The sequence below is a fragment of the Eretmochelys imbricata genome, chromosome 16 (genome assembly GCF_965152235.1).
Source record: "Eretmochelys imbricata isolate rEreImb1 chromosome 16, rEreImb1.hap1, whole genome shotgun sequence".
NCBI lineage: Eukaryota > Metazoa > Chordata > Testudines > Cheloniidae > Eretmochelys > Eretmochelys imbricata.
The window spans coordinates 24,179,594-24,196,997 of NC_135587.1; the positions used below are offsets into that span (position 1 = coordinate 24,179,594).

The window sequence follows — 17,404 nt, forward strand, 5'->3', positions numbered from 1 at the left end:
CAATTATTTAAAATGCTGTTCTGGGGTAAATAGTGAGGAGGGAGGTCAGGATTAATGAGTCTCCTCCTGTTCAAAGGCACCTGCCCAACCACACTTCAAAGTCTCAATCCATTTACATTAGCTTTCTTATTAAACAAAAGATACTATATATTTCTGACACCACCACACAGCTAATCCTCACTGATTTGTTATCTTGCCCGGGGTGATACTCAGGAGCCGCACATACCATGTTCTCCAGTGAAGATTTCCATCTTCTGTCATAGCACCTTGAGAGCTGCATCTGCCTCCTCTTTCTTTTCCCATTCATCTCTCCAATGCCAACATTTTTTTGTTAGAATAACGTTTACAAAGTGTCTGGTCTATTATAATATTGTAGTATTAACTGGCTGGCCAGAGGCTCCCTATGTTTGCAGAAGTTTGTCCTGCCAGCTAAAGTTGATGACAGGAGAGAATGAAAATACATCTAACTGCTATTGTGACATGACATTTGGATTCGGAGAAACACTGAAGATGGGACAGATCAGAAAGAGATTCAGAAAAATACTGGCACCACACATCAAATGTCACTGGCACTAGAAGCTACTCCCTTCCCAGCCCTAAGCTCCTGCTGGTCATTTAAAATGTAAAAAAAACCCCTCTTACAGTGAAATGCCAAAATGTAATTCTTTGTTAGTCCACATGCCTAAAGAACAGGTCAGTTTAAGGCTGCAAAGAGTCATCAATATTGTTTGCATTCACAGCCATTTCCACAATACAGCAATTTAGTGATTTGTTCAGTTTCAGTGGTTGAATTTTTAGGAATCTCTAGCAAACTAACTGCAAAAAATTAAAATTTTAGAATAAAAATGGTAATTTGTATTTAATTGCTGTGTATAAGTGTAAAATACTGGTGAGCTTTTTCAACTAAATTTCTTGATCTCATATTGTTTTGATTCTTTTGCAACATGAAATGTAAATAAAGTTTAGAAGCAAGTCACACTGAATGATGTCAGGCAGCTCAATCCAAAAATGTGTAATCCTTCCTACAAAATATGCATGGTGGTTACACTAATTCCTTTATCCTATCCCTGTAGTCTGCTAGTCATGCAACAATTCAAGGATCAGCATGTTAATGAAACGATTCACAAAATATATTTCCTTAAATAAAAATGAACACTATAAACTTTTTGCAAGGAGAGCCTTCCCATGAAGCACCATATACCATTCAAACCCTTGTGCAGGACTGGCTTGCAATCTATTCCACAAGAGGGCAATCATATTCCACTATAAAATGTATAGGATGAATATGGCTCAGTTTAGAAGTGACCAGTTATTTCCATCTGAACGCAAACTGCTAAATACCTCCCCATTCTGCTGTGTTTGGGAAAAGTGAAACAAATATCTAATTTGAGATGACACTCACTCTCTCTTCAGAATTGAAAATAAATACGTTTACAGAAGCTAAGTGTTTTCTTGTTCCAAGTTTTTGAATAGTTTCAGATTTAATAGTTATCCTCAACCTGAAATACTGAAGGTATTTCACTGCCAGGATACCCAATTACTTCAGATTAGAGAACAAACAAATAATATAGACTGGATATGACATAAGTGATTATTAATACTATGGTCGGAGAGGAATGCTAAGATAGAAGATATTTTAGAAACTGAAAGTAAGTCCACTTTTCAAGAGCACAATTAAAATCGTTCCAAGGGCAAAAAATATAAATTCATTGTTTTTGTAAGTTTGGTTCAGACAATTTACATTCTCAGTCTAGTGCCTACTGTTCTTATCTTGCTGCCTGAGTGTTCCCCAGGTGAGTGCCATATACTCTGTCATGACACTAGCAATATTTTCCAAGACGTCCTTTTCTGTCTAAGATCAGTGGCCCCTGGCATTATGCCCAGTCCTTGGTTTCCCAAATTCTGAGCTGAAATAAGGCAACCTGCTTATTCAGACACTCAGAAGTGCAGCAAACATTAGCAGATTTTGGTAAGCAAACAGAGGTGCCATATAATCACTTCTTTTGTAATTGTAGATGATGTAAACAGTTAAATTCTTAATAATTTGCTGAATAATAAATAAATAAAGTTGGATATGTATGCTAATGAAATATATCTGTCAGGTACTGAAAGTGTTCTTTAGGCTGCATTAGAAAGGAGGGATATCCATTCTCTCTTTAGGTTTATACTTGGTGGCCTATTGTTTAGCTACAGGTTGGAAAGATTGTATTCAGAGTGCATCAACGACTCAACAAATCCCTGTCTTCTATGAAGTCCTTTTGTTTGGTAGCTTTCATTGAGGAATCTGCAAAACCTTCTCTGTTCAGGATAACAGATGATGCATTATTGTTTTGAACAACAAAAGATGCTGGAAAGCAATGCCTGTGTGTTGTTTATATGTGATATTCTTCAGTCACAGGAATGAAACTTATTTTAAAAAGTGATTTAGAGAAATTTTCAATCAACTTTATAGAGACTATGAAATTTTACCTACTAAACAAGAGACATTGTGCATTATAAAGCCTTCACTATATAAGGCTCTCTGTCGAGCTTCAACTGGCAGAAGGACTTCAACGATCACATAGAACCACCATTAAATGTGTGATCATAAAACATTCCCTGGTTCCTAGGCAAAGCTAGTCGATGATGGTGGGTTATAGATAGAGCTGGTCAAAATTTTCCACTAAAAAATTTTTTAAATGAAAAAATGTCTTTTTCCAAACTAAAAATGATCATAAAAAGATTTTTTAAAAAATTCTGGTTTTAAAAACATGTGGAAATTTCAAAAAATTGTTTTTTTTAAACTCCTTTCTCTCATCTAAAATTTTGCCCAAAATTTTTAAACAATGAAAAACTGTTCTGTTTCATATTTAAAATTACCTTGAAATAAATTTTTTTGTGAAACTATGTTTCCTTTCTTTGACCAGTGTTAATTATAAACAAACCCCAGGCCCTTTACATGCTCAGGCAGATGTCGAGAAATGCAGCAACAAAATACTTACTGTTCTGGACTAGCAACTGAAGTCCTTCGCCCTTCCACGGCAATGTTGCTCTTGGGTCTCTTAACAACGTGAGGTCTTGGAGGACGAACCTATTATATATACATACAATGGAGACATTTAATCAAATACTCTAACAAGCATCAAAACAAAAGACACAATCCACATAAAATCTGCAAAAATTGATCCATTGTCAGCTTAGACATTGCTTCCATTCAGAATCCCTCTTGCAAATTTATATATTTCTGTGCCACACTAAAATTATAACTAAATCTGTATTAAACTGAACTATAGTGACCCATATCATTAAAGGACTCTAAAGTAATGTGCGAATTTATATCTAAGTTTAGACATCTGGGCTAAAGGTTAAAATGGTTCAACTTACTTTACTTTTTTAAAGCAGCAATGTCATGTAAATGCTTTTGTCAGTTTGGAATCATATTGAAGATATGAGTAATTGGAAGAGTCAGGTCAATACACTGACTGAAGTGTATTAGTCATGTACTAAAAGTTTATTTCACTTCTGCACGCAGTAGATGAACAAATACTAGATCTTCTGACTGAGCCCCCAGATTGTGTGCTCCATGTAAAGACTTAATTACTAAAATGAAAATGGGAAAGCCTTGTATTTTGTTGCACATTGTACTAGAGACCAGAGTTCAACTCCAAAACCACACTCGGTTTCTTTGCCTGTTTGTAATAAACTGATTGACTTTCTATAGTAATCGCTTCTGTGTAGGGAAGATAGCACTGAAGAAATGAAAATAAAAGTGAAAGCATGAAAAGCATTACCAATTTCCATGATGCCATAAAGAGTTTGGTCCCTTTCATCAGTTTAATAGAACGTATTATTAGGTGTGTTTCCATGAACACTGAAGAGTTACATGTGAATTTTATTCAGTAGCCCTTCAATAACATCTAAAGTTTTTCTGCAGTTAGATGACATATTTGATATACAGTTTCTATTAGTCTTATCTGAAGTTACCACTTCATCATCTTCTGATGCTGAGAAACATTGCTTTTTTTGTCCACACAGAACAGGAAATACACAAGCTTCAGATTAGGGAATGGAACAAACACAGGCCCCGATCATGCAAACATTTAGACACACGCCTAATTTTTCTCGCATAAGCAGTATTATTGAAGTCAATGTGACTACTTGCATGTGTAAAGCTAAGTGCACACATAAGTGTTTGCAGGGTCAGGGCCACATGGTATAGACACCTTCTCCAATGGGAGTTTTTCATATGTAAGAATTGTTTTCATAACAAACCTCTAAGTTGTTGACTTAACCTAACATCATTTTCAGCAAGAATCTCCAAAGCCCCCAAATAAAGTAAGGAACACAACTAAACTTCTGCCATCCCTAAATTTGCGTTTTCTTAATAGCTGCAGTATATAGAAGGCTATTAAAGGTCTACAACCTAAATGCTCTTTGGATGACGGATGAATTTGTTTGCAGTGAGAGATGATGGTCTCTCCTCCCCCATACCCCGACCCTTAGTATGGTTATAGGAACATAAAGTTCTAATTTCCACACCAGGAAAAAGCACTGAATCCTGTGTGTTGGGTTTGCCACACATGAGCATGCATAAGATAATAGCAGAATTATTATCTTTTCAATTTTTGTTTCAAAGGAAATAGCATGCAGCAGAAATGGTGGAGAAGTTCAGAGACGGATTGCCGCTATTCATGCAGGGTGGAGGAAGGGCTTATAGGAAGGTCAGATGTTAAGGTCTCGAAGATCAGTCCTCACACAAGACTGTTCCTTTCTACAATAAAGACAACTTAAGAATGTGAATTTATGGCAGGAATGGAAGGATTAAGTTTGTGGCAACTTCCACTGAACTTGCAAGGTGGTGAAACATGGAGAAAAGAACAACAGAGCTAATTAGACAAGCTGAGCTGTCAGAGTGCAGCTGAATGGCTCAGTGCCAACAAACAAAAAGAATGGGCTGGCAATCAGCAGGATCGATGGAGAAGACTGCTTCATTAGGGATGATAAAACAGAGAGAGAGAGGCAAGCAAGAGGGATACAGGGAGAGAGAAAGAGAGAGGGAACGAGAGAAAGGAAGAAAGAAAGCTGTTTAATTAAGCCTGAGCTGGAAGATGATGCATAAAGCTGGCTTGTCATTGTGCTGTGAACACTTTCACCTTTTGGGTGGTACTCAAGGGGGGGGGGGGGGGGGGGGGAACAACTTTGGATGGCTCCTCTAGTGTTACCAGCCCAGCAGCATCTGGGGAAAAATGCTAAGAAGGATTTAGAGCACTGTTCTAGGGGGACTGCAGGGGAAAGTCAGGAAACAAGCCAATTCCTTGCTGGATTTGAAGCCGTATATATCCAAGCAGGCTGGGTTAAATGTGTACTGAATGCACAAAAACCTAGAAAATCTGATGGTATGAGGGCGTGTATGAGAAAGAAAGGGTAAATACCTAATGTAGAAGAGTTAAACTTGCATATAATAGTCCCTACTTCACCTTACACATTATTACTCAACACTTTAAGTGCTTTTCTTTAATTGAAAGAAGTTTCATTCCAGCCCACAGGTCCTGCTCACTATAAACAATGGTTCCTTTGTAAGGGTGTCACATTCATTTCCCAAAAGTGAAATATAAAAAGCTTATTTCTTTTTGTTTCCTTACTGTGTTTTTATTTCAAACTGCATCAGTGATGCATGCTACAAACATTCTTACCCTGAAAATGCCATCAACTAGCATCTACATATAAAGCAGTGGTTTTCAACCTTTTTTCATTTTCAGACCCCTAAAAAAATTTAGAATAGAGGTGCAGATCCCTTTGGAAATCTTAGTTAGTCTGTGAACCCCCATGGGTCCTTGAACCACAGGTTGAAACCAACTGTTCTATGGTAACAACCACCTTTTGTGGACCCCTTAGACATAAGTCTGTAGACCCCCAGGGGTCTGCGGACCACAAGTTGGAATAAAACCATTGGGATAAAGCATTCAGTATTTCCTGGCAGCGAGCAAGGGGAGGCAGTGTTGTGTGGTGGTTGGGCCTGGGCACAGAAGTCGGGGTATCTGGAGTCCCCACCTTGGACAAGTCACTTCCTGATACCCACCTTTGCAGCATGCTCTAAGATACAGAGAGGGAAAAGCACTCTGTGCAAAATGTTATTCTTTACGCTAAAAACGTGTGTTTTATCTATTAAAAACAAAACAACAGTATTTATAAACACATAATCTATGGATTTAGTAAACTTTAAAGATAAAGATATCAATTATGATATTCCCCCCCAGGCACTTATCACTTAAAGCCACATTATGGAAGCTCTGTACTCTTCTGAGTACATGCAAATACAACGTATAAGTCATACTTGCTGTAGCTATGCATAGTTACTGGAACAAAAGGTCTAGAAATGTATACTTTAAGAACTATTTTAATCATACACATTTGTCTTGATTTTCCTTCTGATGAAGGCAGCATTCCAGTTGCATTTGTTAGCACAGGCTGCTGAATGCAACAGGAGCTTTTATTACTACTTTCTAACCTTTTATTAATCACTTTGGGAGCAAAGACAGTTGACACAAACACATCATACTGAAGACTACTAATGTACTACATCTGAGAGATTAAACAGACTTGGCAAGATCTGCTTTGATGCAATACACTATTCAAACTGAAGCAATACTGTTCAGAAACATTTTGTCCACAGAAGTCCCTGCGTGGCCTGATGGCACACCACCAGCCTAGAGCAGAACAAGAGGAATGTGAAGTGCTACACGGAGCCTCTGGTTTTAGAAAGAATAAGGGGAAAATTTTTTTCTCTGTGTACCATATCCTGGAGGGTCTCCAATATCAATTACATTCAAGCAGATGCATAAGCATAGTTAGCACTGCCTTTTATACATGTAGAAGGGACGTGTACAATGCAGAAATCCATAACAATGACTCTTAAGCGCCACACCCACAGTTACAAAGGAAAAAACCATGCCATCTAAATATAAACTTAGGAACATGCACTGAAGGTTAAAAGTGAACCCACACCCAAGTGCACTGGTTAACCTGCTTGCCTGCACATCACAGTGACTAAACATCTTTAGCAAGTTTTAGCAAGACTAGATTTGAAAACTTGCTGAGTTGTTTTATATATATATATATATATATATGGAAGCAAGTAGAGAAAGCATTTGCCTTCTGATGAAATTATGCTCACTGGGCAGAAATCTTAAATAGAATTAAATACCCTCTGAGTTTGTTGCAAAAACAACTGTCAGTTTGAACTGACACCAACTTATTTCCTTTGGTAAATAACAGTTACTGCCTCAGATCTAGCACAGTCTCCATTTTTAAAGGCATCTGGAATAGTTAATATGCAACAGTATGGCTACAAATCAGTGTTTAAAATAGAAAACTGCTTAGACAACATTTCCTTGCCTAACACAGGTGCTGCACTGATTTCTGTGTAGCTTTTCTGTAAAAGAGGCATTTGGTCTTACCAAGATGTTGGTGCCTGAAATTTTTTATACTATATACAATCAAATGGATCTCCAGCTAGCATTTTAAATGAGCATTATGCACATTTCTGTACAGGGCACAATGTGGTACTGCCCAGATACAGATTTCCTATTCTTTAGACCTATCCAACTCAACGACTCTGGGAGGAAAAATTTAACAATCAATCCCAATGCATTTACAGCAAGACCTGGGGAAAATAAATAACTTAGTGTCAGATTTTTGCTTCCTTTCATATTTATGAGTTTAGTGCAAGTCTTCAAAAGCTCACTGGCTAAAAACGTATGTCAGCCTAGAAGGATTTTTGGTTTAAATAATCACTACAAGAGTAAAAACAAATGTCACACAAGGGCAGCATCAGCTACCTGCTGAATTGACCTACAGCTGCAGAACTTGCCGAAGAAAAGCAGAATAAAATGCAGGTCCCAAGGTTGTGCCACAGCAAAGAAGGAGGCAGTTTAGGAGCATAATTCCAATGTTGCTTTTTGCACGATTCAACAGTCCAATCTACCAAGATTTAGCAATGCTACTGAGAGCGCGATTCAGGCAGTGTTAAGCTGCAGCAGTGAGGCAAAACTACCAGCTACTCACGGGCCTAGATGAACGCTGTATCTTTGGAGGAGGCGGCCGAGGTGGACGTACTCTTTGCTGCTGTATCAAAGTGGAAACTTAGTAATCAGTACATTAAAATATAATCACCGCACATGAAAATACCTTTGATTTTGTATCAATAGCAGTCCAAACAGACAACAGCATGTGCTTTAACCCCACTCCATACTAACCCCAACTGGTGCAAATACCTTTCAAACACAGGAATACTGTCCTGACCAGTACGCAGAAAGAAATAGTAGAAGAGCTCTGTATTGTTAGGGTGCATGTCTGCCTCCGAGGTGTAAATTATACCAGATGAAGCTCAGCACACAAAGCTCTCTAGATTAGACTGTCCAAAATGTATTATGATTTGAGGATAACCAAGGTGCACAATAACTGATCATTTCAAGCGCTCTAGATGACGTTTCAGGATAGAAAGTTGGAGAATGATACTATAATTAGCTTTTCTTCCCTAAGATTCCATGAGTGATTTTAGCGCTCACGTAATTCAGGGTATGTCCCTAGAATAAGAGACTGGTGGCACAGCCATAGCGGGCCCAGGCCTTCACAGGGTCCCAGAGTTCAGGCTCCAGCCCAAGTGCCTATATAGCCCCGCAACCCAAATCCCATGAGCCTGAGTCAGTTGACCCAGGCCAGCTGGGGGTGTTGAATTGCTGTGTAGATGTACCCAATGCGACTGAGGCCCCGAACCAGTAATGCACTTAGGCTCAGTAGACCACCTGTTCAAATCAACTGGACTCTTCATGTGCCTGAAGTTGAAGACATGATCGGGGGCTGGGTGCAATACCTAAAGCCAGGAATAGAGTGGACAGGAGCTGTGCAAGCGTTCTATATTTACTTCGGTCATTGCACCTGCAACCCCAACCTACTGCACCAGGTCCTGGGCCTAACTTGGAGCAAAAACTACTGAAGGGCAAGCCTGTGTGAGGTGGACAAATAAGGACTAGGATGGAATCCGTCCAGAGTCATCAGCACTTTTGAATGAAGACATACGTCTCCAGAAGTGAAAGGTCAATGTATTAATTAAAGGTGCCTATTTTGGTCCCCATAATTTTAAATTTTGTGTTGGCCAAGTCCTTGCTGCTGTAACTCTGCTGGAAATACTCCTATTCCGTTGCTTCTGATTACATAGCATAATAATAACCTTCATACAAGCAAGATTTTGTATGCACCCTACTGTTCTGCAGAACTAAGACTCAGGTGAACCAGGTAAGTTGAAGCTGAATTAAAAGACCCCAAAAATTCCAAGTGCATTTTAGTGCTGAGGACTTGATAAAAACTAGAGTGGAATGTCCTTCTAGTGATTGCTTAAATGCATATGTGCTTGGAGAGAAATGAACAGAAGCCTGCAATGAAGTGAATACAAGAATTTCTATACATGTCTGCTGGGGAGAATAGCAACAATTGTATCACTACCTGAAAAGTACCACACATTCTGCAGACAAGACTTCTGTCAACTGTATGGAGAAAGGATACAGGCAGGGGGAGTCAGATTCAAAAATAAAGTCTACTCAGCCAGGTTAGTATATTTCAATGAAGATGAAGTTTCCATCACTCTATCTCAGCAGCAGTTCTCAACTTTCTGCTGGAGTGCCCTTTGCTCTGGACTGCAGATGGACATCTCCTCCCCCCATACTCCCACCCACACACACTGCTCTGACACAACTCTGCAATCCAGCCCTTTTCTGTCATTCACGCTCTTCTGTTCTCTTGCTCCTATCCAATGTATTTAAAAAACATTTTCCATTTGCTGATTTTTACTTCATTGTTTGCTGCCCCACCCCTTCCCAATCAACAGAAGCCACGGGCTCGGGCTCTGTTAGTGGTTCTGGGGTGCTAGGCAGCATGCACTGTCATGGGTCAATTCCTTACAATGATCAGAGAGAAGTCTGGGCAGGGGAGTTGATGTCAGAGTCCGTCCATGCAAATGCTTCCAATAAAAGTCATCATAGGAACAAAGGGATTCTCACAGTGAGGTGATGGCTCCAGGTTCATGTAGCTTTCTTTCCCTAACCAAAATTTATCATTCCTCTCTTCTACTCCACTCCTCCCTGGGACTAGCCTGGGCTCCAGTCCATCTTCCCTCCCCATCTGCTCTGGCTTGGAATTTCTGCCTTTAATATATTTAACTTCCTTCACAGAGCTTGGGATATTTATGTTTTTATTAGGTTGTAGCAGTCTCATACCTTCCGCAATTTATTTTCCTATTCGTATGCACAGCATTTATTACCTTAGTTAGTGAACCTCTGGCTCACAGAAGAGGAGCAGCCCTGTATGATCGCTACAGTATTCTTTTTATATTACTTGCATTGTCTTCTGTTTGCCTCCTGCATATATGTTTTGTTTTTTATTTGTGTAGAAAACTTAAATAATAGTACCTGACAGAACTGGCACGATGGAATAGTGATTTAGGAAATCTTAGTGTTTTCCTGATGCCACAGACTGAAGGGTGTTAGGAAGGTCAGTAATTCTATTTACCAGGGCGGTTTTAATTAAAAAAAAAATGGCTTAATATTTCTTATCTAACGAAAGAAAAAGTCAGTCAGTAAAATGATGTTAGGCAACATTTTCAATAGAAGTTGATGCTACCACTTCTTCAGAATTAGTTCATTTCACCAGCCGCTTTTCTTTACTATAGTCTATTGTGGAAACCGTCTTTGGTTTAGGATCTGAATGGCCTTGCAACAGCAAAATCCAGGCAAGTTTTGGAGAAAACACGGCAAGACTATGGCATCAATAGCATCAGCTGAGGAGCCAGAACCAACAGTTATATTGTTAAATCTTCTGAAAACAGGCAACCCCTTCCGAGAGGGACCGACCACATAGCATCTCAGGATTACCTCCTACCGAGATGATCAATACACTGATCACAGCCATTGCAAAGGCACATACAACTGAACATTACTTGCCCACCTTTATTACTCACTTGGTGATTTTGTCGGAGAGAAGGGGACAGGATTCATTATATTACCCGTATATATATACCCGTCACTTGCTAACAAAGAAAGGCAATAGCAATAAAGCAGGTTTAATTCCTTTTATAAAGGCTATCCCTCCAATCGCGCTGGAGGATGCACCATTACTTGCATGCCTTTTTTCCTTCATGGAGTTATTAACGCACACTGTATAATCTCCACATACAAATCAGAGAAGCCCAGAGAAGGCTCTGAAAGGAAGTACACAGAGGAATGACAGCATCAGGGATATTCCCTTTCAGCAGGAACTGGAGAAGTTGGTGGATAGTAAATGATTTCATTTTTTTCTTCTTGCCTATTTGCAAAAATAATTTAATTCTTCTGTCTGTCATACATCACTTAGTATTATTTCAGCATTGCCAAGCCTGTTCAACAGTCACTAGTTAGATCTCAAAAAATCATGCAAATAGCTTACAAATTATGAGATTAAAAAAAAAGTAAATGTTGGGGGTTCTTTATTTGTCATCTGGCCTGAGTCACTAGGGTGAACTTGGGTAATGTTTTCAAGCTCTTCTCAGAGTCTCTGAGGGCTAGAATCTTACTTTTTAAAAAACAAAAATGAGATTCTGACCTAAATAATTTGACTACAGGAGCTGGGGTTTTAAGAAAAACACAAATATTGCAAGATTCATGATAAAATCACAAGAGCTGCAACACTTACATACAGAGGTTCCCCACAGTCTGCCTCTTTCTCGCCCTTGCTCTCTGTCTGGGCAATTTACATTGGCTTTTTTAACACCATATTATGCTGAAAGCTCAAATCTAATGTTATGTCCACTATCGTCTGCATTCTCTTTCCAGCATTTCTTTCGTCCTTTAATGTACTTTCCCCTCAACACCAGCATTCATTCACCCTGATGCTTTTCTGCATCTTTTTGTTTCACTCATTACATTCTTTAGCTCCCTTTCCCTTTTCCTATTAATGTTATGTACATGTGCAAATGTTTTGCTAGATCAGGACCTTAAGTCACTGCTGGAAGCCAACCCAGGATGGATTCATCACTGTGTGGCCATTAGATGGCTGTTTATTTGCATTTGGTGGCCACAGCCCAGCTCCCCAGTGGACACATATCATCCTCATTCCAGGTGACACCACTGTTACTAGTTCAGCAATGAAAGAAACCCTGAATAGGTTACAGGGATTTTTCTGTCCCTCCCACCTCTGGAGTTGGTAGCTCCAATCAGGGTTGGGGCTCATTGGCAGGTAGAGTGAAGCTGGACTACAGACAGCACAGCACTTAGTGGTACTAACAGGACATGGGGTGTCTGGCCTGGCTATATGTACAGTTGCTTGCAGATGAGCCAGCCTCTAACTACTGGGGCTTAAGAGGAAACTTAACCTGGGGACAGGTTATTCCTCTCTGCCTACTGCAAGCTTTCTTGCACTTTGACTGAATCAGCAGGTACTAGCCTGTATTGATGGCAGGATATTGGCTGAGATGGACCCTGGTCTGATGCAGTATGATAATTCTTATGTTTCTATGAGCAGCAGCACGGATGAACTCCAGAGAAAATCTCAACCAGCTACTCTTTGGTCAAGGATGGGTGCTGTGATGCAGGGCCTTGGGGGAGGGGAGGAAGCTTTGTTCTTTCCCTAGACTACAGAAAGCATTCCATTAGAATGCTCCAAATTGCCTAAGGCTAGAACAAGGCTTGATTTGAGACAAGCCAATGCACATTGTGTGCAAGTATCATTTTTGATCCATGAGATAAGCACAAAATCCATGCAAGTGAACATGAAAATTACCATATATATTGCTGTATAAGCCAAGAGATTCAGGCTGAAATTCAAAGGCCACAGGGGGAGGAAGAGAGGTGTGGCAGGGGAAGGGAAAGAACAAAACACCAAGTCTACACCAAATGAGAAAAGTAGCTTCACAAGCATGCATGACATTTAAGACGCAAACTCTGAAAGCTCACATTTGGCTTATACATGGGGCACTGACTTCTCATTGAAATTAGAGGCCTGTTTATATGCAAGTCAGTATATAAAGTACATGTTATGCTGGAACAAATTTGGGGGATGGGAGGGGGGAGGAAGGGAACACAGAACAGTAAAGTACCCTTCTAAAGAAGGTGGGACACAAATACCCCTTAGGATATACCAATGCATACCCCAAAACACAGAGTTTCCTGAACAGGCAAAACAACACAGATGTGGAAGTTCTATTTCCAGGGGCAGTTATTCCAGGAATAATGCAGCCACAAAAGAGGCCAGCACCCACTGCAGTGTAGGTAGTAACAAAGTTCGCACAATACCTGCAAGAATGGATTAAGACAGGATATGTAAATCCATACCTTGGGCTGGAAAGGGGGTCTCTGAACTCTAAAGTCTTGATTGAGGGGCAGGGTGGTAAAGACACCCACAAGCAGTGGTGGAGCATACCACAAGAACTGGGGTAGAGGTGATAGCAGAGAGCTAGGAGTTCTGTGAGCACTTTTGTAGGAGAAGGGGGTGCCTTGACTGGATTGAATTCAGGCACCATTTACTTTTGATCCACCAACGAATGATTGTTCCACTCAAAGCCCCACGTTGGAAAGTGCCTATTTGTTTTCTAAACAGGTCTTATTTATGAAGTTTCATTTTAAATATAGGCTTACAATCAGAACCATTCAGCTCTTATGAGGAGTGCTTTTCCAGAGCTTACTGATGAAGCTTACTTCTTTGTACATATAATTATTAGAGACAGACAGGCCCCTTAGATCATCAACAGTCCATACTTTTGCAAGTGCAGAACTGCTCCTTAGAATACTACTTCTAGTGATTTATCCAGTCAAGTTTAAAATGGCTCTAGTGGCTTTCATCACTTCCCATGGCAGCCTATTCTACACACCTAATAGTTCTTAAAATTAAAAAGTTAAGCCACTTTAAGAAAATGTCACTTCAGCTTTAGAAGATTTTGGTTTCCTTGAGGTTCCTCAGGAGGAATCAGTTTATAACAAATATGTCATAACTTACAGAACTGTAACCCAAGCAATGGTAATTCAAAGCCTGGCCCCAACAGCCTGATCCGGAATTCATCTCCTTCATTTAAGTGCTGCTGAAAAACCAGATCATTGTGGAATGCTAGGTCTCTCTCTCACACACACACACAAATATCTGAGCTCAAATAAGCTTTGTGTAAGAAGGCTTTTAATCTCTGAACCTTTCCTCTGGTCATTGTTGAGATGAAAAAGCAAGACCACATATCTATGGCAGCATGGCTTCCGAGAAACTCACACTGACAAGTAAATACTATGGCTAAATCAACACTGTAAAGCACAACACAAAAAGAACAGGGTAAGGGCAATAGAAAGTAATTGACATACAGGTCTACCAGAAGATAACAGTTATTTGCCCTTTGCCAGAGCCTCATTTTTAATGTTGATGTTAATATCTGTCACCAGGATGGGATAAGTAAGTATATTCATAGTATATGAAGATCATATTTACTAGAATAGCATCTGATTGAAGTTAATTTATTGATGCAGCAAAACACATTGTTTCTAAAAGGTCAGCAGGGGAACTGGTGTTGGAATATCAACTTAATTACCTGTGCTGCATGGATGAATGGGTACAACACAGCGCATGGCTGCATTACTAAAAGCAGCTAAATTACCGTACTAGGCATGTTTCAGAGTAGCAGCTGTGTTAGTCTGTATTCGCAAAAAGAAAAGGAGGACTTGTGGCACCTTAGAGACTAACCAATTTATTTGAGCATAAGCTTTCGTGAGCTGTAGCATGTTCTTGAATGCATGTACTGTAGAGCCTTTTCTCTGAAGGGAAAAGTCTAAATTAGGATATTCTTACTCATCTCTATTTACCAACATACTTTCTTATTCTGGATATTTTCTTAATTGTGTTGTTCCAAACATTTCTGAAGTGACAAGATACTAAGCAACTTTACAGAAAACTAATTCTTAGATGCTTAGTGGGCGTTGATTTACTAATTATTAGACAAGTCATTTTAAACCATAAGCTGCCTGGCAAGAATTCTTAGAAATTTTTACAATGCAAAGGGCACATATTTGAAAATGATATAACCAAATAGATAATAAAATAATTTATACTACATCCATGGAATATAACTTTATTTTTTCACACCAGGGAAAACTTTTTAAACAAAAAATAATTTTCAATGTGTGAATTAACAGCTGGCGAGCAGATTATTATCTCAAACTATAACTGGGTAGCTCTGTTGCAATAAAGCAGTTATTCTTCAAAAATGGTATTGAAAACAGAGCCTTTATCAGTAGATTAGAGGTGTTATTTCATTTGCAGCAACAAGTGCAGCGAGAAAAAGCTATGGACAAAGGCAGGGCGAAACTGTAAACAAGAAAAAGTCTGCTCATTGGCACATGCAGTAAGAAGTGTTTGCTCACAATCACAGAAGTTCTAATTCTAGAGGCAAGAGGGGAGGTATGTTTAATGGATTCCACAGCAGAGTTTCTTATACATGAAAATCATGGCCATCTCAAAAACACAGGATGGTTTTGGAAAATGTTACTATGTTTTAAAGACAGACACTGGGGCAAGAGATGGACTGTTCTGAGTGTATCAACACTTTCTCTCTTTGGAAGGGATCTAATATGTTGATTTTGGAACGTGAACTGGATACGCAATAAAAATTGAGACAATAATCATGCAGAAAAATGTACTGAACCAAAAACGATGCAGTAAGGAAAGCAGGTGGAATCTATGAGGCAACTGCTTTATAATCAGTAGCGCATACACTATTTTATACACCCTTTCATATGCAGAGCTCACAAACTGGGATGACATGACTACATATATTTTTAATTCGTACGTCAGGAACAGAAATCTCTGTGCTTTAAACAGAGGTCTCCTTCCTTCAGTCACATTAGAGGACTGGAAGGGTAGCACAAACAACTAAAGAGATACAGAAAAAGGTGACACCTCCCCCTCCACCTGGCTTGTCCTAAAGATGTGCCATGAACCTATGATGAGGAAGAGAAAGAGTCACAATTAAACTCTCTCATTAGCTTAATGAGAGGGACTGAGAAAATTCCCTTGGTTAACAACTGGAGGGGGAAGTGAACCATTTATACGACCCTCTCGCTCCTTAGGCAACACAGAGAAAGCACCACCACTTTGTGGGCCTGTAAGCGTGCTTGGCATGACACCAACATGGGTACCTCCAGATGTACCTCCAAAGTGACAGTGATCAATAAAGCTCTTTGGAACATTCCACATTATCAAACCAGGGACCCCAATAATGTCCAGAATGGCCCCAGCCATCATGAGACTGTCGGGAGCCCACTTACTGAGATACGTAGGAGCGATTCCCACCCCAACCCCAACAGAACTGGGTTTTTTGAAGCTTTGTTTTTATTATCAGCTTTCTCTCAACCAGTACGATCCACCACAGTGGAAGCCAAAGGATCCTTTCTTTGTGGCTTCTCTAGGATGACAGGGCCACAAGCCTTTTCTCAGGGGAATCAGTGGTAAAGCACACAAGCTACACCCATAAATCCATGCTCTGCAAATCATCCCAGAATAGCTGGATGTTTCTTTTATATCACATTACATTTTCATGTTTTAGTATTAAGCATACCGCCTTTTAGCCTGAGAGATGGAACCTGAATCCGGGGATAGAAAATCCAGAGATCATTGCTTAGACCAGGGATCCTCAACCTTTTTCTCTCTGAGGCCCCCTTCGACATGCTATAAAAACTCCAGGGCCCAGCAGGGGTGGGGAGACCTCGGGGCAGGGGTCTTGGGCATAGGCGTAGTTTGACTTCTATTTGGGGGGGGGGGGGGGGCACGAGCCATCTCCGCATGGCAGGGTCCAGGAAGGAAGTGCCACCTCCTGACTCTCCTAAGCAGGCCAACCAGCCTGCTTGGGGGGGGGGGGGGAAGAGGAGAGAGGAGAACACGTAACCAAAAATTATAACTCAGAGGTGGAGGGCTTAGCTCAAAAAGTTTTAAAACAGCTTAGGGTGCAGGGAGGAGGGAGCTGGGGCTGTCTGCAGGCACGGGGGTATCTTGGGGTGCAGGGAGGGGGGTGACCAGGGGCTGTGTGTAGGCAGGGGGTAGCTCAGGGTGCAGGGATGGGGGTAGCTGGGGCTATGTGCAGGGAGAGAGGTACTAGGGCAGGGGGTAGCTCAGGGTGTAGGGAGAGGGTACTAGGGCCGGTGTGCTAGGAGGACTCCCCTGTGGTTCCGGTTCCCAGAGGGGTCTGCCAGCCACAGAGCTGGGTCTCCCCACCCGGGGGGCTCTTACTGACTGCCTCTGTAGGAGCAAAGGGGGCTGGGAGCTGAGGAGCAGCTTCAACTTGACGCACCAGCAGGAGAGGAGGGAACGCTGCAGATGCCTGCTCCATGGCACCAGCCAGAGCAGTAGCTGCCCCGCACTGCCTGGCTCC

At 40.6% G+C, this 17,404-nt stretch overlaps 1 protein-coding gene across 8 annotated transcripts in view; it reads right to left on the reverse strand.

The window, feature by feature from the left end:
- Positions 1 to 17,404, reverse strand: part of DENND1A (DENN domain containing 1A) — a 413,337-nt gene that overhangs the window by 71,467 nt on the left and 324,466 nt on the right. For 4 of the 8 annotated variants that reach the window (XM_077835774.1, XM_077835772.1, XM_077835768.1 and 1 more), the window contains 2 exons: positions 8,044 to 8,103; positions 2,982 to 3,070 (listed from right to left, as the gene is read on the reverse strand). In XM_077835774.1, coding sequence (XP_077691900.1) covers positions 2,982 to 3,070; positions 8,044 to 8,103 — 149 coding nt within the window. The remainder of the gene's footprint in view (positions 1 to 2,981; positions 3,071 to 8,043; positions 8,104 to 17,404) is intronic. The other 4 variants (XM_077835776.1, XM_077835771.1, XM_077835775.1 and 1 more) reach the window with 2 other exon arrangements.